This window comes from Mastigoproctus giganteus, chromosome 3 (genome assembly GCF_048544385.1).
Source record: "Mastigoproctus giganteus isolate SK-2022 chromosome 3, ASM4854438v1, whole genome shotgun sequence".
Lineage (NCBI taxonomy): Eukaryota > Metazoa > Arthropoda > Arachnida > Uropygi > Thelyphonidae > Mastigoproctus > Mastigoproctus giganteus.
This window is the reverse complement of record NC_143577.1, coordinates 16,428,228-16,450,191: the sequence shown is the minus strand read 5'-3', so window position 1 is coordinate 16,450,191 and position 21,964 is coordinate 16,428,228. Positions and strand designations below refer to the sequence as shown.

Sequence of the window (21,964 nt, the reverse complement as noted above, 5' to 3'; positions counted from 1 at the left end):
GGGTTACACTGTTAGTTAAGAAACACACAAAATCTAAGGAAGTGCATTCAATTGATGTTGATGGACAATGCAATGTTGAGTCTGTTTGGTGTGACATAAGCACTGGGAAAGGAAAAATGAGAGTGTGTGTTGTAAGGCTTAATGAATCTGATGAGTATAATGAGCAATTGTGCAGAGAAACAGAGTGAGGCAGTAAATTAGAGTGTCATATAATAGGGGATTTTAATTTCCCAGAGATTGACTGGAATTTGTGGGTTGGTCACTCACACACACTAGCAAGGCTTTTGTGGATTTATTGGATGATTGTTTTCTACAGCAGCATGTTCGAGAGGCAACTAGAGGGAGTAATACTCTTGATCTGATTATCAGTAGTGATTCTTCATGCATTAAAAATCTGCATATAAAGGAATCACTAGGTGGCAGTGATCACAGTGTGCTGAAGTGGTATTTACTCAATATAAGTTGGTCTGTAACCAAGGTGGTAGATGACTCTCATCAACCGGTGCAATACCACCACTTTGCTTATTGGAGGCTTGAAGTGGTGAAATCCATGTTTAGTCTCTAGAGCAAAGTTTCCGGCATCCCCCCCCCCATACTTCTCTTTCAACCCATGCATGGTACTAAGTACTATAGGTTTTGATACCTTTCGTGTTTGGGGTTTTCATAAAAAAAAAAAAAAAAAAAAAAAAAAAAGTCACTATGGAGGTTAGGCAGGCAAAAGCAGATTACGAGAAATATTTGGCAAAGAAAAACAGCAAAAAATTCTTTACTTATGTAAACTCTAGGAAGGGGATGAATCAGATTGGTCCACTTGATATCGATGGTTCAACTGCTGATGATCCTGCTAAGGTAGCTAACAAACTAAATGAATATTTTGCATCTACATTCACACATGAGGAGTTATTCGGGGAAGGGAATGCCAGGGGTGTATTAAACTCTGGCAGTAATCTAGATAATCTTGTAATAATTGAGAGTAAAGTGGAGGAGAAATCGTTGAAGATAAACATAAGAAGGGCAACTGGAGTGGATGGAATCTTTGCAGTTATATTAAAGGAGGCAGCAAAGGAAGTAGGCAAACCCTTAGCCATAATTATGAGAGCTTCCTTGGACTCAGGGGAGGTACCCATGGACTGGAGATGTGCAAATGTGACCCCAATCCACAAAGGAGGATTAAAGGAAGACACGGGTAATTACAGACTGGTTAAAGAAGCATTGTAGGATCATCTAGAGAAGACTTCAGTTATATTTCAGACAAAGCATGGGTTTGTTAAGGGGAAGTCTTGTCTGACAAATCTGATTGGATACTATGATGTAGTCACAAAGGAACTGGATGCAAAGAATAACTTGGATATCATATATTTGAATCTTACAAAGCCTGCTGCACAAATTGGAGCAGTGTGGCACTGGAGGCAAATTGCTGCTATGGATAAAGGGATGGTTGAGTTAGAGAAGACAGAGAGTGGTAATCAATGGACACTGCTCTTCGTGGACTAATGTCATTAGTGGAGTCCCTCAGGGTTCAGTCTTGGCCCATTGTTGTTTTCTGTATTTATAAATAATACTAATGATGGTATATTAGGCTTAATGTCCAAGTTTGCAGACGATACGAAGGTCGGCAGTGTTGTTAATGACACTACACTGCTGCAACAGGATCTAGAAAAGTTGAGCAGATGGACTGAGAGGTGGCAACTGAAGTTTAATATCGACAAATGTTAAGTACTGCATATGGGAAGCAGTAACCCCCGAGTAATATATCAACTGTGTGGTACTACACTGACAGTGGTAAAGAGTGAAAAGGACCTGGGGGTAATTGTGCAGGCAGATATGAAGTTTTCTGAGCAGTGCAGACGGTCTGCAAGAGTAGCTCATGGTGTCTTGTCAATGATATACAGGAATTTTTCTAGCAGGGATAAGGAGGTGATTATCCCCTTGTATAAGGCAATGGTCAGGCCACACCTTGAGTACTGTATACAGGTCTGGAGGCCTCATTTTAAGAAGGATATAGAGCTGTTGAAATGAATACAGAGAAGGGCAAAAAGATTAGTGAATGGAACAAAAGGGTTGCTCTTACAAAGAAAGGTTTAAATTTTGCAAATTACAGTGTCTGGAGAATAGGCACCTGCAAGGTGATCTGATTCTTCCTTTTGCTCAGAATAATCTCCTGAGAGGGCATAAATTCAAATTGAGAAAAGACAGTTGTAGAATAGAAATGCGGAAGTTTGCCTTTAGCCAGCAGGTGGTTGATTGCTGGAACAAACTTCCATCTGTTGTTGTAGAAGTTGATAGCTTAAACAGATTCAACGCTGAACTAGACAAACATCTGGAGCGAGTGGATTGGGTGAAATGAGAAGGGTGTGTGTTTTTTTTTTTTTTTTATATATTTGGCTGATGCCATATAAGCTTGCTTTCTTGCATCATGTGTCCCTGCTAATGCTAAAGACAATGCTATGCTTTAAAACCTAGTAATCATGTTGAGAACTACATTACTATAATGTCTGAAAGTGTCAAAGAACACACAAACACAATTTCTTAAAAAAATCAACTGATTCACATTATAAACCACTGAACTCTTACCCAATGTCTACATTTACATTTCTTGAATGCACTGCATGTTTCCAGTATAATTTATGTCACTTGATCACAAATTATACTTCCACCCTAATATAGTCCATATCGTTTGACTGAAAATTATTATTTCACAATCTGATCAGATGGAGCAAACTCCCACCCATATTAAAATGGTAATAGTTAATGAGACTGCTTGCTTAAATAATAAGTGTCAAAATCATCAAATTTTGATGTAATACAGTCTTTCAAAAGTCATAAGTAATGCTGACTAGCTAATCAAAACTAGCTGATTACTGAAGCAGCACATCCCATCTACAAAATTAAGTCATGGCAAGTTGGTAATGGCAGAAATGTGACACAAGGCTGCATGAGTAATGCCAGCATTAGCCAATACAATGTTTTGCTGCAAAGTGTCCAAATCCTTCATACTAGTAGAATATATTCTTTGTTTAGGTAATCCCCCCCACAAAACCTAGTCAGGTGATGTCAAGTCTGGAGACCATGTCAGTCAAATATTCACTGAGCATCTCCATTTCCAAATTTTCACTATAAGCAGTTGCTCTGTGTCAATTAAATCATACAACAGTGGTCAACATATAACAAGGGTTTTACATGAAATATTATTACAAGGATCTGCTAAATTTTAGAAATTGCAATCTGGGACAAAAAAAATAAAATTTTAATGCAGATCTGTCTTACAGTTCAGCACATCAAAATGTATTTTCCACATTAATAATAAGTAATAGTTAATGTGTCACACATTATTATAAAATACAATAACCATCATTCAAATCTGTAATACCTAGTGTAATAATTTCCTAAGAATTAGTCCTCTTTTGGGTCAATTGCATTTAATTTTAGCTCAAATACCTTTTTAGCTAATTTCCTCCATATTTTAAATTTAAAAATTAATAATGCTTTATCCATATATGAAATAGAAGCCTTTTTTATTACAGAGTAAGTGTCTGAAATGTCATACAGTTGGAGAAAACATTTCTTATAGAAAATAAATCAATCCTCGGGTAAGCTGCACATTATATCCAATATAAATTCTCTGCAGGTCATATTAATAACATGCACACACTAATCATAGAAAAAGGATACAGGACACTCCACTGCACCTAAACTTTCTTAATTTAGAAGAATTTACAAGTGTAAGTTTTATCAATAGCCATACATTTCAACTTTCCTTACCCTTCTTTAATGGTTTTATTAATTAATGAAATAATGCACTGGAAAGTATACAAGCCAAATTATTAATAAAATTAAACCTAAAACATTTAAAAAAAAACTAGATATTTAGAGACATCCATTTATACAAGGCACAAATGAACTGAAGAAAACAAAGAAAACATTGGGATGCTGTTATTGTCTAATATACAAGACAAAACAATAGCACATACAGTCCATTCTGGTTATTTGGGACACATCGGGACTAGTGCTTTTGGCCAGATTGAGCGGATGCCCCAATTATCCGAAGTTTCACATAAATAGTTAAAAATAAAATGTACCCCCCCCCCCCTTTACAACTGGTTCACCGTACAACCAAATCACGTTACGACGAACTCAACATAGTAAAGTACCATTCAATATACGGTGTGCAGTAAGCGCCGGTCATTCTGATCACGTTTGTGAATTGAATTTTAATTTGAATTTTAACAACGATTCTAATTAGCGAAAATAGGAGGAATATTATCCACAGGCTATAAAAGCAAAGATATATTAAGCACAAATTTACCCTTTATTACCTTACCAATTAAAATATTAAATGATACGTGATAATCGGAATAATTAAAAAGTACTGTAACATGTAAATACTGACTAGTTGACATTTCTGTTCATTGACATTTGTGGGTGGGGATTAAATTTAAAACAGTAAAAACATAAGCAATCCATTGGCATTAGCATTAGTAGAAGAATATGATGCAAAAAAGCAAGCTTATGCAGCATCAGCCAAAAAAAAAACTTCCACTTCACCCCTCTGTTCGTTCGAAATACCGTCCAGCTGAGCCTTAAATTTATTTAGGCTATCAACTTCCACAACAAGGGGTCTGTTCCACCAACCAACTACCTGCTGGTTAAAGGCAAATTTCCACACATCTATCCTACATCTGTCTTTCCTCAATTTGAATTTATGCCCTCTCAGGTGATTATTCTGAGCAAGAGGAAGAATCCCGTCAGCATTGAGCATGCCCAAACCATTCAAGGCTTTATAAATCTCTATCAGATCACCTCGCCAGTGCCTAGTCTCCAGACACTGTAATTTCCAAAACTTAAGCCTTTCTTTGTGAGAGCAACCCTTTGTTCCATTCACTAATCTTGTTGCCCTTCTCTGTACTTGTTCCACCAGCTCTACATCCTTCTTGAAATGAGGCCTCCAGACCTGTATACAGTACTCACGGTGTGGCCTGACCATTGCCTTATACAAGGGACTATTCGCCTCCTTATCCCTGCTAGAAAAATTCCTGTATATCATTGACAAGACACCATGAGCTACTCTTGCAGCCCGTCTGCACTGCTCAGAGAACTTCATACCTGCACAATTACCTCCAGGTCCTTTTCATTCTCTACCACTGTCAGTGTAGCACCACAGACTTGATACGTTGCTCTGGAGTTGCTGTTTCCCATATGTAGTACTTTACATTTGTCAATGTTAAACTTCATTTGCCACCTCTCAGCCCAACTGCTCAACTTTTCAAGATCCTGTTGCAGCAGCATAGCATCAGTAGTGTCCTTAACAACCCTGTCAACCTTTGTATCGTCTGCAAACTTGGACATTAAGTTGATATACCATCATCAATACAGAAAACAATAATGGACCCAACACTGAACCCTGAGGGAATCCACTAATACCATTAGTCCACGATGAGCAGTGTCCATTGATTACCACTCTGTCTTCTCCCCCTCAACCACCCCTTTATCCATAGCAGCAATTTGCCTCCAATGCCACACTGCTCCAATTTGTGCAGCAGTCTTCCATGTGCAACAGTATCAAAAGCCGTTCTAAGATTGGTCCTTGAGGATGTCACAGACATTCTCTCAGATTTGCCAGACAAGCTGCACTTGCTACCTGGGAGTCTAAAACGCTGATGGAACTGATATTCCGGTGACACTCAGTCAAGTGGACCCAATTTCGGCGAAGTCCAGACAGTCTGTGACAGCCAAATCCTCTCCTTGCACCTTCACGATGCTGGGACTGTTAGTTAGTTCGTTCGTTCGTTCGTTCGTTATTTGGTTTTTAGGAGCATTAGCAACTAAGGCCATATTGCTCCGGGATATGCGGTGGTCATTCCTTGACCTTTCCGCATACTCCGTATTTGGTGGTGACGGGCTCGAACCCCGGTCTGGACTGTTAGTAATCCTGGGTATAACCTCCATGCACAAGTACATGGTGGGTGACCACCCAGGTGTGAACTAACGTAAGCAGGGGTCGAGGTGTGGCGCCCACACCACATGGAGGAACGCCGCCCCTCTATGTTACCAGGCAGTACTAGGTGGTAGGTGACTCTCATCAACCGGTGCAATACCACCACTTTGCTTATTGGAGGCTTGAAGTGGTGGAACCCATGTTTAGTCTCTAGAGCTAAGTTCCGGTCAACCATTCCCTATCTCTTCCATCATGCAGTATGATGATGACTTTTGAGGTTATGATGAACATCGTGGCGAGATCCAATATTCCTTACATTTCAAGGGTACAGCTCTAAAACGGTGTTCGCAGGCCAGCCACTAGTTAGTACACCAGACCGAACCTATTGGTAACTCTCTAGGAGGCTTCCGGATCAGTTAGTGTATAATCTTGTTACCTCTACTCTGCCAGATAGTGACTGGAGGGAGTCCGAGAAGTGTGTATGCGGGGAGCATTGTCGAGGCCATGTTATGTCAAGGATCTGGGTATATTCTTACCCTATGTACGCCATATCCGAAAATTTCATTACTTCATACAGCATGTCCCACCCACTTTTTCTTACTATTGAATACACCATGAATTGTCAAACTAATAGAGCAAGCTTATCTGCGAAAAGATCTAAACCTCCCAAGCACTTCCTAGTTCATTTCACAAATATACGTGGTCTAAATTCTAATCTCAACGATGTCCATTTCCACTTTCAGTCTGCCAAACCCCATGTACTTTTTCTGACAGAATCTCAGTTATCGGTTGATTCAACTACTGCTCATCTCAGATGCCCAAATTATTCGCGGTATGATTCCTTTCGCCTCAAAGGTGGTACTTGTGCATATGTCCGTTCTGATATTCCCTGTCAGAGACTTGGCAATTTGGAATCTTCTCTCTTTGATCTTCTCTGGCTTAAAATCTCTCTACCTCATTGCGTCACATTCATCTGTTGTCTCTACCGTTCTCTCAATTCCACTAATCACTTGGAGCTCTTTGACTTCCTCTCATTGCAACTTGACTTTCTCCAGTCCAACTTTCCTAAAAGTGAGGTAATTTTCCTTGGTGATTTTAATGTTCACAGCTCCAGCTGGCTTCGGTTTTCTAGTCACACAGACCCAGCAGGTCGAGATGCTGAGGCTTTTGCAGTTACTAATGACCTAGCACAGATTGTTCATTTACCTACAAGAATACCGGACAATTCTAATCATACAGCCAATACGCTTGATCTTTTTCTCACAAACAATCCTTCTAAGTACACGGTCGAAGTGAGAGGTCCTTTAGGCACCTCAGATCACAACTTGTTGATTGTCTCTCCTCCAATGGAACCTTTATCTCATGGCTATTCCCAACCTCGTGTTGTTTGGCATAAGAAGAATGCAAAATGGGATGACCTGCGAGACTTGTTTTCTTCTTTTCCTTGGTCAGATTACTGTTTCAAAACTTCTGATGTCAACGTTTGCTCAGATCATGTCAGTGAAATTATTCTTGCAGAAATGGAATCCTTTATCCCACACTCCACTTTAAAATCTCGTCCTTTAACTAAACCTTGGTTTTCCAATAAATGTGCTAAGGCTGTTCAAAAGAAGAATGTTGCATATCGTAATTGGCTTGTTTCTAATTCTCCAGTTTCATTTTCTGCCTACACCAAAGCTCGCAACAATTGTAAAGCAGTTATTAATCAGTCCAAACTAGAGTTTGAACAGGCTAAGAGTAGAAAACTTGCTTCTTGCCCTAATGGTAGCCGAGCATTCTGGTCTCTTGCCAAAGCTATTGGCCACAACTACTCACGTGTCCAATATGATGCTTCCCTTTATTTTTTACAATGTCACTTATGATCTGGTCACCAACATTATAATGGTTCTTTAGAGATTTAACGGATGCACCATTTTCAAACTTTTGAATAATTTCAAGTTTTTGTTTAATTTGAAAGCACAACTCTTGTGTTTGCACATCATTTTATTTTTTTTTTTGTTTTGAGCGGTAGGTGTGAAGACAGTGGGGGGTTGCAAGATAATAGGTACACTAATCTCCCAATGACAACTTATAATGCAGGTTCTTGTCGCTTATTTATGACTTGCAAAATATCTGTTTATACCTATTCTAGTTATTACTTGAATTTTATGATTTCTGGTTGACTTCTCTGCTGTACTTTATTATTACTGTATTTAATGTTGGTAATGTCTTATAGTGTGTGTTTAATTTATCAATTAAACTTTATTATGCATATGTATGTACAGTACAAGAAAATCACATTATATATGGGGTCAGCAGGTGTTTGCTTATATTCGCGGTTTCAGCCATCCACAGTAGGTCTTGGAACGTATCCCCCGTGAATATAGGGGTCTTACTGTATACATCTACCTTCTATTTTATTCCTTAACTACCATAATAATATAACTGAACAATCATTCAGTGCATTCACCAACATATTTTTTATATTTTTTATCATGCAACCTTAATGCAAACAAGTGATATACAATGCTTCTTAACGCATACATCCACAATTTGGCATTACTTTGCAAAGAAAGACAGACATGGCAAGGCTTCTTTTAGGCTACATATTTCCATATGTAACTGCTCTGCTGATGTAGACTCAAGGTCAAAACAAACACAGCATTTACTGACCTTTTCTATATTTGATAACTGCTTAAGCCTAACAATCCACATCTATCATTGCTAGCCTTAGCAATTACATCATGATTGCTAAAAAAACAAAACTACTGAAACTTCCCAAATCTTGAGAAACTTTATAGGGTTGCACATTGCAAATAAAACTTTGTAATTTATATCTTTTACAATAATAAAGCAAAATAAATATTACATTTAAAATTAATGATGCATGTTTTCTTAAATAAAATGGTAAATTGTTGATACATACCTCTTCAAGCTTAAATTCATGCTGAAGATTAAGCACAATAACAAGGGAGCATGCCTAAGAGAAAAAGTAAAAATTACCAGTATAAGAACACGTGAATATACAAACTGAATAAAAGCTTAAGAAAAAAGACTCTTGCATAAACTGGTAAAAATTAAAAAGGATATAATGCATTACTTTTCCTGGCAAAAGTGGCAATTTCTGTTAGTGAAAAATCATAGTAGTGAAGTTATGTTAAGAATATTTTTTACTGATAATATATAATCATTTAAAAATTATTAATAGCATCATTTTCTTTTAGCTTATTTATTTACAATACTTTTATAAATTTTATTTATTAGGGTATAAATAAATATTTTTATAAAATAGCAAAGCTTAAATTTTCTCAAAACTTATCTCCTAACTATATGGTTAAAGCACGAAGTGAAGATAAAATGTGAGAAAATTAAAACTTAGCATGTTTCAACATTATCACCCAAAAAAAACAGTGCACATTCCTTCTGTTGGTTCATCAATGTACGAACTAAAATCATATGGAAATGAAGAGAACAACCAAGAGTCCTAACTTCAGACTTTAATTATATATAATCAGTTGAATCAGCTGTGCTCACATGAAGAAAGTTTCATTTTTAAAGATAGAGTCTAGCTCCTATGACACGTATCTAATGCTTGTGTCAAGAATTTTACTTGTTTCAAGTGCTATACAGATGAACGGTTGGTGGGCAGTTTCATGATGAGAACATTTGCTTGTGGGTTTTGTGAAAACCACTCAATAGTGATAGCTTCATATATAACTTATAGTTGTAATATAATTTTTAAAAATAAATGTCACATTAAACTGTACAAATAAGTTATATTTTAATAGATTTAATATTTTTTATGTATTTTATAGTGTTATTTCATCTGGGATAACTGTTTAACATAATTAATCAAGTTTTATTTTTTATAGATGCAAATAATCTTAATTTTATGATCTGATTCTGATTTAGTAATAGTATTCGCCATATAGTGCAAGGAAGCCACAGGCTTTTGCTGCACTGGCCAAAACAGAACAAAAGTAGATAAGAAAATACAAACTATGTGCTTCCCTCCTCATATAGGTAAGTATCCAGTTGACCTTAGAATTTATTCAAAAGGCACCTCCGTAGCCAGGTGGGCAGGAGCGGCAATGCGTAGTACATGCTTCTTGATTAAACCGGGGTTCGAGCCCGTGACCACCAAATACGGAGGATGCGGAAAGGTCAGGAAATGACCACCGCATATCCCCAGAGAAATATGGTCTTAGTTGCTAATGCTCCTAAATAACAACATAACAATTTATTCAAACTATATTCAACCTCAACTACCTGTGGAGACAACTTGTTCCAGCAATCAGTATCACTGCCTAAAAGAAAATTTCCTAAAATCTATGTAAACCTCTTCCCTTGTAATTTGAATTTATGGCCCCTAGTTCTGGGATTCTTTATAATGAAAAGTACATTTTACTAACACCTCTCAAAGCCTTATAAACCTCAATCAGTTCACCCCTAAGATGCCTGGTTGCCAATCTCTGTAGCCCACATAATTGGAGTCTTTCCTCGTACGGTTATCCTTTGGATGATCTCACCATGTGAGTTGTCCATCATGAATGGGTGAAATGAGGTGGGGGTGTTTTTTTCTTTTGGCTGATGCTATATAAGCTTGCTTTCTTGCATCATGTGCCCTTGCTAATCTGTGGACCCTTTCAAGAAGCTTGATATGTTTTTTCAGATGAGGTCTGCATATCTGAACACAGTATTCCAAATGTGGTCTTTTAATTGCCTCATACATAATACAGTGGAATTATGACCTCCATCTCTACAGGATAATGTTTAATGTATCATTCAACAGGACAATGGGTTTTCCTTGCTGCCTGTTTACATTGCTCAGAAAACTTCATATCTGCCCATATAGTAACTCACAGATCCCTTTCTTCCTCTACTGTTGTTAATTTATTTTAGGGTTGTTATTCCAAGTGTATATATCTTTCATTTTGCTGCATTAAAACATAACTGCCACTTTTTTGATCTCTTCAAGTCATCCTGAAGGAGCACTGCTTAGCAGTGATCATTAACAACTCTATCAATCTTTAGGTCATCCGCAAATTTTGACATCATGCCTTTTATCCCTTCATCATTGTCAGAAACAGTGGTACAAGAACCAATCCTTGGGGAACCCTACTTCTGATGTCAGACCAATGTGAAGAATATCCATTAATCACAACCCTTTGCCTTCTGCCCTGCAGCCACCCAGCAATCTACCCTAGAATCTTTCTTAGTAATCCCAATTAATTCCAGCTTATACAGTAACATCTCATGAGGAAATAAGTGAGTCAAATGCCTTGCTAAAATCCAAATAAACTGTCTAAACAGTTCCCTACATTCAGCTGATGAGTAACTATGTCAAAATAGCTTACGAAGTTAGTTAAACATGATTTTCCCTTAACAAAACCATGTTGTGGATGCCACAACATGGTTCTGATTGCACTTTTAATCATTGCTTCTAATACTTTCCCTACCACCGAAGTCAGGCTAACCAGTCTGTAGTTACCAGCTCTGCTCTTAGAACTGCCTTTATGTATTGGTGATACATTGGCACGTCTCCATTCCAAAGGAATCTCTCCCAAATCCAAAGTTGCCCTCATAATTAACTTCAATGGTTCAATACACTCTCTGGCAGCTCCCTCAAAATACTGGGTATATGCCATCAATTCCATGAGCCTTACTTGCCTTTATGCTTGAATATTTTTCTAATAAATTTTCATCTGTAAATTAGAAATCACTAATTTCATATGGCCCAGCCTCACTCACATAGCCTCTTCTCAACATGAAGGGTCTTTCATCAGTAAAGACAGATGCAAAGTACCTAATTCTATTCATCTGCAACGTCAGCTGAGTTATCTAAGACTTTCTCACACCAAGTGCACAAGGGTCTAATCTGATTCACTTTCTTCTTCACATACATGAAAATTTCCTTCTCCCCGTTCTTTGCTCTCTTAGCCAGTGCTTTCTCATATGCAGCTTTGGCCTCCCTAACCTTATTTGTGGTGCAATTACAGATTAACTTGTACCTGTTATAGACTTCAGTACTATTTGCCACTCTGTAACTATCCCATGCTATTTTTTTCTGCTCCATCTGACTGTCCAGCTCTGCATTCATTCATTTTGGCATTCTTCTCCTGCAACATTTTCTTAGTGGTATGTATGCGATCACGGCTACTGTGATTTTTTCTTTAAAAGGTATTCTATGATTCAAATGGACTTCACCTTCTCTCTGCAATCCGCCCAATTAATTGATGCCATATAGCATTTTAAACTGATAAAGTTCCCTCTTCTGAAATTAAAACCCAAGCCTTTAATTATTGCAACATCTTTTGTCTTCTAACTATTGATTGCACGATTATCACCTGACAACGGTTCCTGTTAAGCCCTGTGATATCATCTGATTCATGAGTAAATAAGCAAATTACAAAAGAACATGTTAAATAATACAAAAAAGTAAACTCTTTGCTATAACATTTTGAAAATCTCTTATGGAGTTAATGGATTTAGATCTATATCTGAATCTGTCATGATTCACTGCTATTTTATGTTGTATTGATAATTAAAGGTTCAATACATTCTATAATTCCATTACAGTATGATTTTTCAAGTTTGCAGACCAGTTGATACATTTCTAAAAATTCAGAAATATATTAAATAAATTTTAAAAGTTCATAAGTTTAAAGAGTGCACGTTCTTTATTTGTGCTGAAATTAATTCAATTGAGTTCCAGTCAATAACGATAAGGCAGTAGACAAATAATGTGTCCATTAATTACAGCTATTTTATCAGTCACAGAGGGGATGGATGAATGAGATGGCTGTTTTTTTTAAGGCTGATAACTCTATAAGCTTGCTTTCTTGCATCGTTTGCCACTACCCTTATTTTCATTATCATGCTGTTTTACCATCTTACACAGACCACATGGTGTCAGACTAGGGAATTAAAGGGCAGACTAGCCTTTTGTGGATGCAATTTGTTTGAAAGTAGTGACATACCTATGGGTAAAATGTGGTATAAGCAGTTTGCACTGCTGTGAGTAATAAAGACCACTGCAGAATTCACTTAGTTTAAAACTTAGTGGCCAAAAAACAGACATATGATGACATAACAGTCCAAGTACTTTTCTGTACATATTTCTGTTATCAATCATGCCATATTTCACGTATCTGTATCAGTTAGAAGTATCGATTTCAAAGCAATCTTTGCCTTCAAAATTGATATTTTCTCTCAATCATATTAAAATCTTCGCACAGTTGGATATTCAAAAAATCTTAAAAATCTCTAATAAATTGTGAGCTCACCATGGTAGCTTTTTAACTGGTGTTTGGAAAGACTTCAAGAGAGGCTATGGTAACTATTCTTCTAGTAAATGACATATGTCTGTTGCTTTACCTGTCTCTTTCAATAAAGCATCTTTACATTCTCCACATTTGTTCTTTCTTCAAATATTTATAAATTTCAAGATACTTGTTCTTACCTTGCTATATAGAATATTCCATGGCTAAATGAATAGCATAGCTGTTCATTTGATCCATCTCTGTCTCACTGTTGTACTAAAGTTGGTATCATTGAATTTCTCCATCTTCTTTCAAAAAAAAAAAAAAAAAAAAAAAAAAAACATTTTTCTACAACTTTTTCTTTTCACAAAATAAAATAAAACTGAGTTAAGTTGAAATTTTTAAATTCTGTGAATTTCTTAATTTCATTAAGGAATACAGCCATGATAAACTGCCAACAGAGCCTAGAAATACAAGCTAAAACACCATACTCCTTTATCAATAAATTAGTAAATGAAATTTTTCTTGTCAATCACAATTACAAAAGACCAATGAGAGACAAATGCATAAATAACCTGTTTTAATGTGATGAACATCAAAACAGGTTGACACATTAAAACTGTATTGTTCAGGCATTTCATACATATGATTTTTTAAAAAGCCATTAGCACAAGTTTATATGTATGGTCAAGGTGATTTAGTATTAGCATTAGTAGAGGCATTTGATGCAAGAAAGCAAACTTATGCAGCATCAGCCAAAAAAAACCTTCCACTTCACCCCTCCGTTCGTTCGAAATACCTGTCCAGCTGAGCCTTAAATTTATTTAGGCTATCAACTTCCACAACAAGGGATGGAGGTTCCACCAACCAACTACCCGCTGGCTAAAGGCAAATTTCCACACATCTATCCTACATCTGTCTTTCCTCAATTTGAATTTATGCCCTCTCAGATGATTATTCTGAGCAAGAGGAAGAATCCCGTCAGCATTGAGCATGCTCAAACCATTCAAGGCTTTATAAATCTCTATCAGATCACCTCGCCGGTGCCTAGTCTCCAGACACTGTAATTTGCGAAACTTAAGCCTTTCTTCGTAAGAGCAACCCTTCTTTCCATTCACTAACCTTGTTGCCCTTCTCTGTACTCGTTCCAGCAGCTCTACATCCTTCTTGAAATGAGGCCTCCAGACCTGTATACAGTACTCAAGGTGCGGCCTGACCATTGCCTTATACAATGGAATAATCACCTCCCTATCCCTGCCAGAAAAATTCCTGAATATCATTGATAAGACACCATGAGCTACTCTTGCAGCCCGTCTGCACTGCTCAGAAAACTTCATATCTGCCTGCACAACCACCCCAGGTCCCTTTCATTCTCTACCACTGTCAGTGTAGTACCACAGAGTTGATACGTTGCTCTGGGGTTGTTGTTTCCCATATGTAGTACTTTACATTTGTCAATGTTAAACTTCATTTGCCACCTCTCAGCCCCTCTGCTCAACCTTTCCAGATCCTGTTGCAGCAGCATAGCGTCTGTAGCGTCCTTAACAACCCTGCCAACCTTTGTATTGTCTGCAAACTTGGACATTAAGCTTGATATACCATCATTAATATTATTTATAAATACATTTGTATAACTATATAATGTATTACAACTTCAAATATTTAATACACTCGTAACCGAAGCTGTATGATTTTATAAGTAAATAGGGTAAATTGTGACCTTAGTTTCGTGGCCAGCTGACTCTGTATTGCGAATTCTTACAACAAAAACATGTTTCCTTGTGACAGTCAAAAATCTGCTGGCTCCAAACAGAATTCACAGACAGCAAGTTTCTAGCTGAGTTTTTGAAAGTGTCAAGTTAAATATCATTTAACTCTAATTCAAACATAATCTTACTTAGAGAACTGGTTTATCATCCAATAGTGCTATTTAAAGAACACATTTTTTGAACCAAACTAAAACACATCATCAATTTCACAAAAAAAAAAAAAAAAAAATTCCAGTACTTCTCAGTATCATTGAAGGTAAAGAAACAGATATTTCGTAGGTCAGTTCTGTCAAATTCAATGTGAGAACTTACCAGATGCTATTATGAAAGAAGAACTGATATGCAGTGCCATATTAGCATTAGAAGAGGCATATGATGCAAGAAAGCAAGCTTATACAGCATCAGCCAAAAAAACAAAACAAAAATCACACACTTCCCATTTCACCCATCCCATCATTTGCTCCAAAATTTTGTTCAGTTCTTCCTTGAATTTATTTAAGCTATCAACTTCCACAATGACAGATGGAAGTTTGTTCAATCAATCAACTACCCGCTGGATAAAGCAAAATTTCCACACATCTATTTTACAACTGTCTTTCCTCAATTTAAGTTTATGCCCTCTCAGGTTCGTAATCTGAACAAGAGGAAGAAATCCATCAGCACTGAACCTGCTCAAACCATTCAAGGCCTTATACACTTCAATCAGATAACATCACAGGTGCCTAGTCTCCAGACAAGTCTCTTTCATTCTCCACCACCCTGAGTGTAACACCACCCAGCTGGTACATTTCTCTTGGGTTACTGCTACCCATATGTAGTACTTTGCATTTGTCAAAGTTAAACTTCAGTTGAGACGTCTCAGCCCATCTACCCAACTTTTCTAGATCCTGTTGCAGTAGCATACTGTCATTAACAACCCTCCCAACCTTTGTATCATCTTCAAACTTCGATATTAAGCCTGATATACCTTCATCGATAGTATTGAGAAAGATATAAAACAACAATGGGTGGCCCAACACCAAACCCTGGGGAATCCACTAATAATCTTAGTCCACAAAGAGCAGTATCCATTGATTACCACACTCTGTGAGTGGTAGAACTCAACCATCCTTTTATTCGTTGTAGCAACCTGCCCTTAATGCCATACTGCTCCAATTTGTACAGTAGTCTGCACAACAGTATCAAAAGCTTTCCTGAAATCCAAGTACATGATATCAAAATTATTTTTTGCATCCAGTTCCTTTGTGACCACATTTTAGTATCCAATCAAATTAGTCAGACAAGACTTTTCCTTAACAAACTCATGCTGTGTCTGATCTATAACTGCAGCCTTGTCTAGATGATCCTGCAGTGCTTCTTTAACCAGTGACTCCAATATTTTCCCCGGAACAGAAGTTAAATTAACAGGTCTGTAATTTGTTGTTGGGGAACTGACAAGTGCGCAAAGAATCATGAAAAATAACAAATTATACCCAACTCATTCTTGGCATTTTAATAATTCCTTGTAGCAACACTGTGTCAGATAGAGGAGGGGGGAATCACGAATTCAACTCTTCTTTTTCTGGTGAAGTGTTGTAAAAGCTCTTGACAGCAAATCCAAACAGTAGTGCCACTGTTAAAAACAAAACCTTGACTAAACATTTTTGAAGAGGTGCAAAATCTGCTACAGTACCTTTCTTGACACAGTCATAATCAGTTAATGAATAACAGACAATCCAAGCAGAATTTGCAGACAGAAAACTGGTAAATAAGTTAATATTAAAAAGCACCCTTTACAGGTAAATAATCCAATGGCTGTACTTTGTCAGTGAAATTTATTTTCTACAGCAGTGTGGACCTTAAAAAACAACTTGTTCCCAGCTTGGCCATAAAACTTCCTACCTACAAATATCTAATCTCCAGCCTTTCAAATGTCAGCAGCTTTGGAACTGTCTACACCAGTGTTTCCCAACATGTGTTCCACTTATGGGCCACATAATTTATGAAGTGGTCTCTGAGACTAGACAATAAAACAGAGCTTTTTTGTCATAGGCAACAATCCCATTAATAGTGGAGATACAAATATACCTATAATGACCTAATGTATACTACATACATTAATGACAAAATACTTAAATACACTGTATTTAAAAAAAAGAGTTAATATATTTGCATGTATAGTTTAATATTTTTTGTAGTCCATAACCTCTATCTCAAATATAACAGTGGTCCATATCTGCAAAACAGGTTGTGAAATGCTACACTACTCGTCAATATTACATCTACATCATCATCATCAGCCATTTTCAATCCACTGCAGGATGAAGGCCTCTCCAGGAACTTTCCAGTTCCTTCTGTTTTGAGCACTGGACATCCATTTACTACGTCGTCGTCGTTATTTGGTTTTTAGGAGCATTAGCAACTAAGGCCATATTGCTCCGGGAATATGCGGTGGTCATTCCATGACCTTTCCACATCCTCCGTATTTGGTGGTGACGGGCTCCATTTACTACCCACAAACTCATGAATTTCATCTATCCATCTCCGCCTTTGTCTTCCAGGTTTTCTTCTAGCTCCTCTTGGATACCATTCTTTTATTTTCTTAGTCCATCTGTCATCATGTCTTCGAGCTATGTGTCCTGCCCAAGACCATTTTAGTTCTTTAGTTTTGATAAGGATGTCCTTTACTTGAGTTTGTTGCCTAATCCATGTGTTTCTCTTCTTATCTAACAGTCTGATTCCCAATATGATTCGTTCCATTCTTCGCTGTGTAGTTCTCAGCTTCTCTTCCATTCTTTTGGTGAGTGCCCAAGTTTCACTTCCATAAGTCATGGTGGGGAGTATACATTGGTTCATTATTTTACGTTTCAGACAAACTGGAATATTGCTCTTCAGTATGTGACTATATTTCTTGAATGCTATCCATCCAAAATTTATTCTTCTCTTGACTTCCAGCCATTTATCATTATTACAGCTAATAACTTGTCCCAGATAAGTATATGACTCCACCTTTTCAATTACTGCTCCTTCAATCATTATTTCCCTTTCTGTGGCATGCTTGTTCATCATTACTTTTGTTTTAGCCATATTCATCTTTAGTCCAAAATCCTTACTAGCTGTGCATAACTGATTAAGATTTTCCTCTAATTCTTTGGGATCATGGCTTATGACCACAATGTCATCTGCAAATCGTAAATGGTTTAGGTACTCTCCATTCACATTGACTACTTTCTGCGACCAGTCTAATCTTCTGAAAGCTTCCTCAAGGGCAGCAGTAAACAGCTCCAGAGATATTGTGTCTCCTTGTCGAACTCCTTTCTCAATTTTAAATTTCCTACTGTTTTTGTCTAGTCTAATAAAGGATGTAGCACTCTCGTATATTTTCTTCAAAATCATAATATATGGGGTATCAATGGCATGTCTTTCCAGTGCCCGAAACATTGCCTTATGCTGTATGGAGTCAAATGCCTTTTCATAATCCACAAATGCCAGGCATAATGGTGTTTTATATTCATTTGCTTTCTCCATTAGCTGTGATATTACATGAAGGTGATCCATAGTTGAGAATCCTGTCCTAAAGCCAGCTTGCTCTTTCGGTTGATTCTCATCAAGTATTCTTTCTAATCTGTTAGTAATGACCCTTGTGAACAACTTGTAGATGTGGGATAACAAGCTAATTGGTCTATAATTTCCAATTTCTGATTTATCTCCTTTCTTATGCAGCAAAACTATGATTGCATTATTCCACTGCTTAGGCGTCACACCTTTTCTAATGCACTTTGTGAAGAGCCTTGCCAGTTTTTGTGTTATGTCTCTTCCTCCCAATTTTAACAACTCTACAGTAACTTCATCTTCCCCCGGGGCTTTCCGATTCTTCATTTTCTTCAATGCATGTTCTACCTCATCAGGAAGAATATTGGGTATGCCGTATGTGTTGCTACTTTGCAATCCATCTTCCCCACTGCTGGCATCATTCCCCTGCTCCTTGTATAATTCTCTATAGTAGTCTTCTGCTATTTGAATTATGCCTTCTCTGCTGTTTATAAGTACACCATCGCTATTCTTCAGTTTCAGTATCATTTGTCTTTCTGTATTACTGCTCATGGCTGCTGATTTAAATCCTTTGTTTTCCCTTAATGCTTGTTCTACTTTTCTTGTGTTAAATCTTCTTATGTCCTCTCTGAGTCTCTTTCTAATGGCTTTGCATAACTCAGTATACTCAATTTTCTCCCTGTCAGTGTTTTTCTTGCTTTTCATTTGTCGTCTTCAGTTCATCATGACAAGTGTTTCTTGACTAATTTTTTCTTCTTTGGATTTCTTTTTCCCTATAGGTTTCTTTGGCTTTATCACTTTCAAAAAGTTGTAATATTCCTCGTCGATATCTTGGTCCTCAGCAGTCTGCAGAAGCTCATACTTGTTCTTAAGTTCCAGTACATACTGCTTTTTCTCCTCTTCTGTTATCTCAAAGACCTTTGTATTATTTACTCGAGTCAGTTTTTTCCTTTCCTTTCCTACATCTATATCAAGTGTACATCTTACCATTCTGTGATCACTTCCAACATTTACCTTATTCAGGACGGTAACATCATTCACAATATATCTTCTGTTAGTGAGGATGAAGTCGATTTCATTAGTAGTTAATCCATTTGGACTCTTCCATGTCCACTTTCTGTTCACCCTTTTCTTGAAAAAAAGTGTTCATTACTGACAGTCCTTGAGATTCTGCAAATTCCACAAGTCTTTCACCTCTTTCATTTCTTTCACCAATTCCAAAATTTCCTATAGTTCCCCTTTCTGCACTGTTTTGTCTTTTTCCAACCTTAGCATTGAAGTCTCCCATAATAATAGTGTAGTGGGTTTTCGGCTCATCTAGAAGACTCTCAATTTCGGTGTACATTTCTTCAACCTCCTCATCATTATGGCTCGATGTTGGTGCATAAATCATTATAATCTTTAGCTTGTATCTCTTAGAAATGTTGAGTATTAGTCTTGACACTCTTGGTGATGTACTTTTGAATTCCAAAATGTTGTTTTTAAAATCTTTATGGACCAGAAACTCAACTCCACCTTCACTCCTTTCACTGTTTCCATTGGTGTACAGCAGATTTCCACTTGATAAACTTATAAGTGATTCATTTCTTCTTCTTGTTTCAGCCAAACCGATAATATTCCAATTCACATTTTCTAATTCCTTTTCCAGCTCTAATATCCTGTCTTCACCGATGAGTGTTCTTACGTTATAACAGGCCAAGTTCAGTTTAAGTGCATGGCAGCCTGGTCGTACCCAGAGATTCTTAGCACCCTCTGCTTCCACTCTAATCCTCTCGCTGCAGTAAGAGGGAGAGTGAAAGCTGCTGGGGACTGAGGGCCATTTGTTTCGTCGTGCTTTCATATTGCTGGAGGGTTTGGTCTTTTCCTCTTCACGCTGACCAGGCGTCTTGAAGAGAACCACTCTACACGTTCGTTGCCACCTAAGTGACGTAACAGGGCTTACCATCGAGAAGGTGTGCATGAGTGGATTTTAGGGAGGCAGGCCAACCGGACTTCTCCTAAATCTTCTGTAATAGAGAGATATTGGATCCATCAGTGTTTTAGGCTGAGTGTCTGATAACACACAGGATACCTGTTCCCCTCTAAGCCCCCTTAAGTTCCCCTCTAAGCCCCCTATTACATCTACACTACTTGTCAATATTACAGTCAGGAAGGAATGAGTAATCCTGGCCACTACAATCAATAACAACATTTAGTCGACTGCTATAAGATAAAGTTATTCAGAGTTATTTCTGTAGGGAAGAATACATTGAAATGGCATGCTATATATCTATAAGATATAATAAAATACTGTTATTCAGCTGTATTATTATATAATTTATAAATACTGTAAGTAATTTATTATAAAGAGTGGTTTGATTGTCTTTTATTAGCATCTATCTCAATGAAAATATAATTTCAAACTTTCAGTAAAGCTATGACCAGACTTGCTCCATGTTTAGCTAAATGACGGTTCTGATGCAAACAGCCAATAACAGCCCAATGGACACAGTGGAAGTAGAGAAAGTACCAGTTCCAAAAGAGATAAACAGAAATAAATGAAGAGGAAATGGGAGGAAGAGGTGCATTCTAGAACCAATATTATTTTACAAAAAGTACAATGAATATTATCACTTTCACTTTGAAATGCTACATCTATTTTTGCATTTATTTCTACATATTGCACAATGTTCTAATGCTTTTTTTTTTTTTTTTTTTTTGCAAAAGTCTGATTACATTGTCTTTTCTTTCTCACCACTTGAAATTGAAAAACTGCATCCACACACATTACAAAAAACAAACACTTTACACATTTTATAGATTTTGTAATTCACAAAAAATCTTGCATATATGTCTTCTTAAACACTAAATTACTTTGGAATCTCGCTGAAGGTCATCAAAAATTCAAATTTCGGTTTTCATCACAAACAAAAAAAAGTTTGATACATAATGCCCTGCCAAATATAAATTTCCTGCCAAAGCAGAAGAAAAAATATTTGTGATTATAGCAAATGCTTATACCAAGAAAGGCCAGAAGTTGGGATCATCCTCATTAATCCATTACCAAGTATACTAATTTTTTTTAAGGATCACTCACACACTCAGAAAAGTAATCCATTTTATAACGTTAAAATTCAAAGTTCTTCACTTTTTGATACCACCTTTATTTTCAATACATTATGAACAGAACTGTGAAAAAATTTTTAAAAAAAGTTTTTTTATATTGAATATGTACATTTTTAATTAATTTTTTAAAATACATCCCAATGGAGTGATTTAGACTGGAACTTCGTCTGTACCGTTTATTGCTGCTGGGCATTACCTTCACTGTTATTATGATTTGTGACTCTTTAGGAGTCATAAGAGCTGATTCTCTTTAAAAAGATAGTGCTTCTGGGATCCTAGTTTTTTTTTATTTTGCGGTATTTCATACTACAGAGGATTCCGGTTATTTCGGCCACCGGTTAATTGGGGCAGCCGTTTATTTGAGGCAAATCTTAAAAAACAGA

At 36.9% G+C, this 21,964-nt stretch overlaps 1 protein-coding gene across 1 annotated transcript in view; it reads right to left on the bottom strand.

Annotated features, from left to right (window-relative positions):
- The window catches only part of LOC150087742 (exonuclease mut-7 homolog), a 133,641-nt gene that overhangs the window by 82,170 nt on the left and 29,507 nt on the right, over positions 1-21,964 (bottom strand). The window contains exon 3 of the mRNA XM_090370112.1: positions 8,841-8,894. Within this exon, the coding sequence (XP_090226238.1) occupies positions 8,841-8,894 (54 nt within the window). The remainder of the gene's footprint in view (positions 1-8,840; positions 8,895-21,964) is intronic.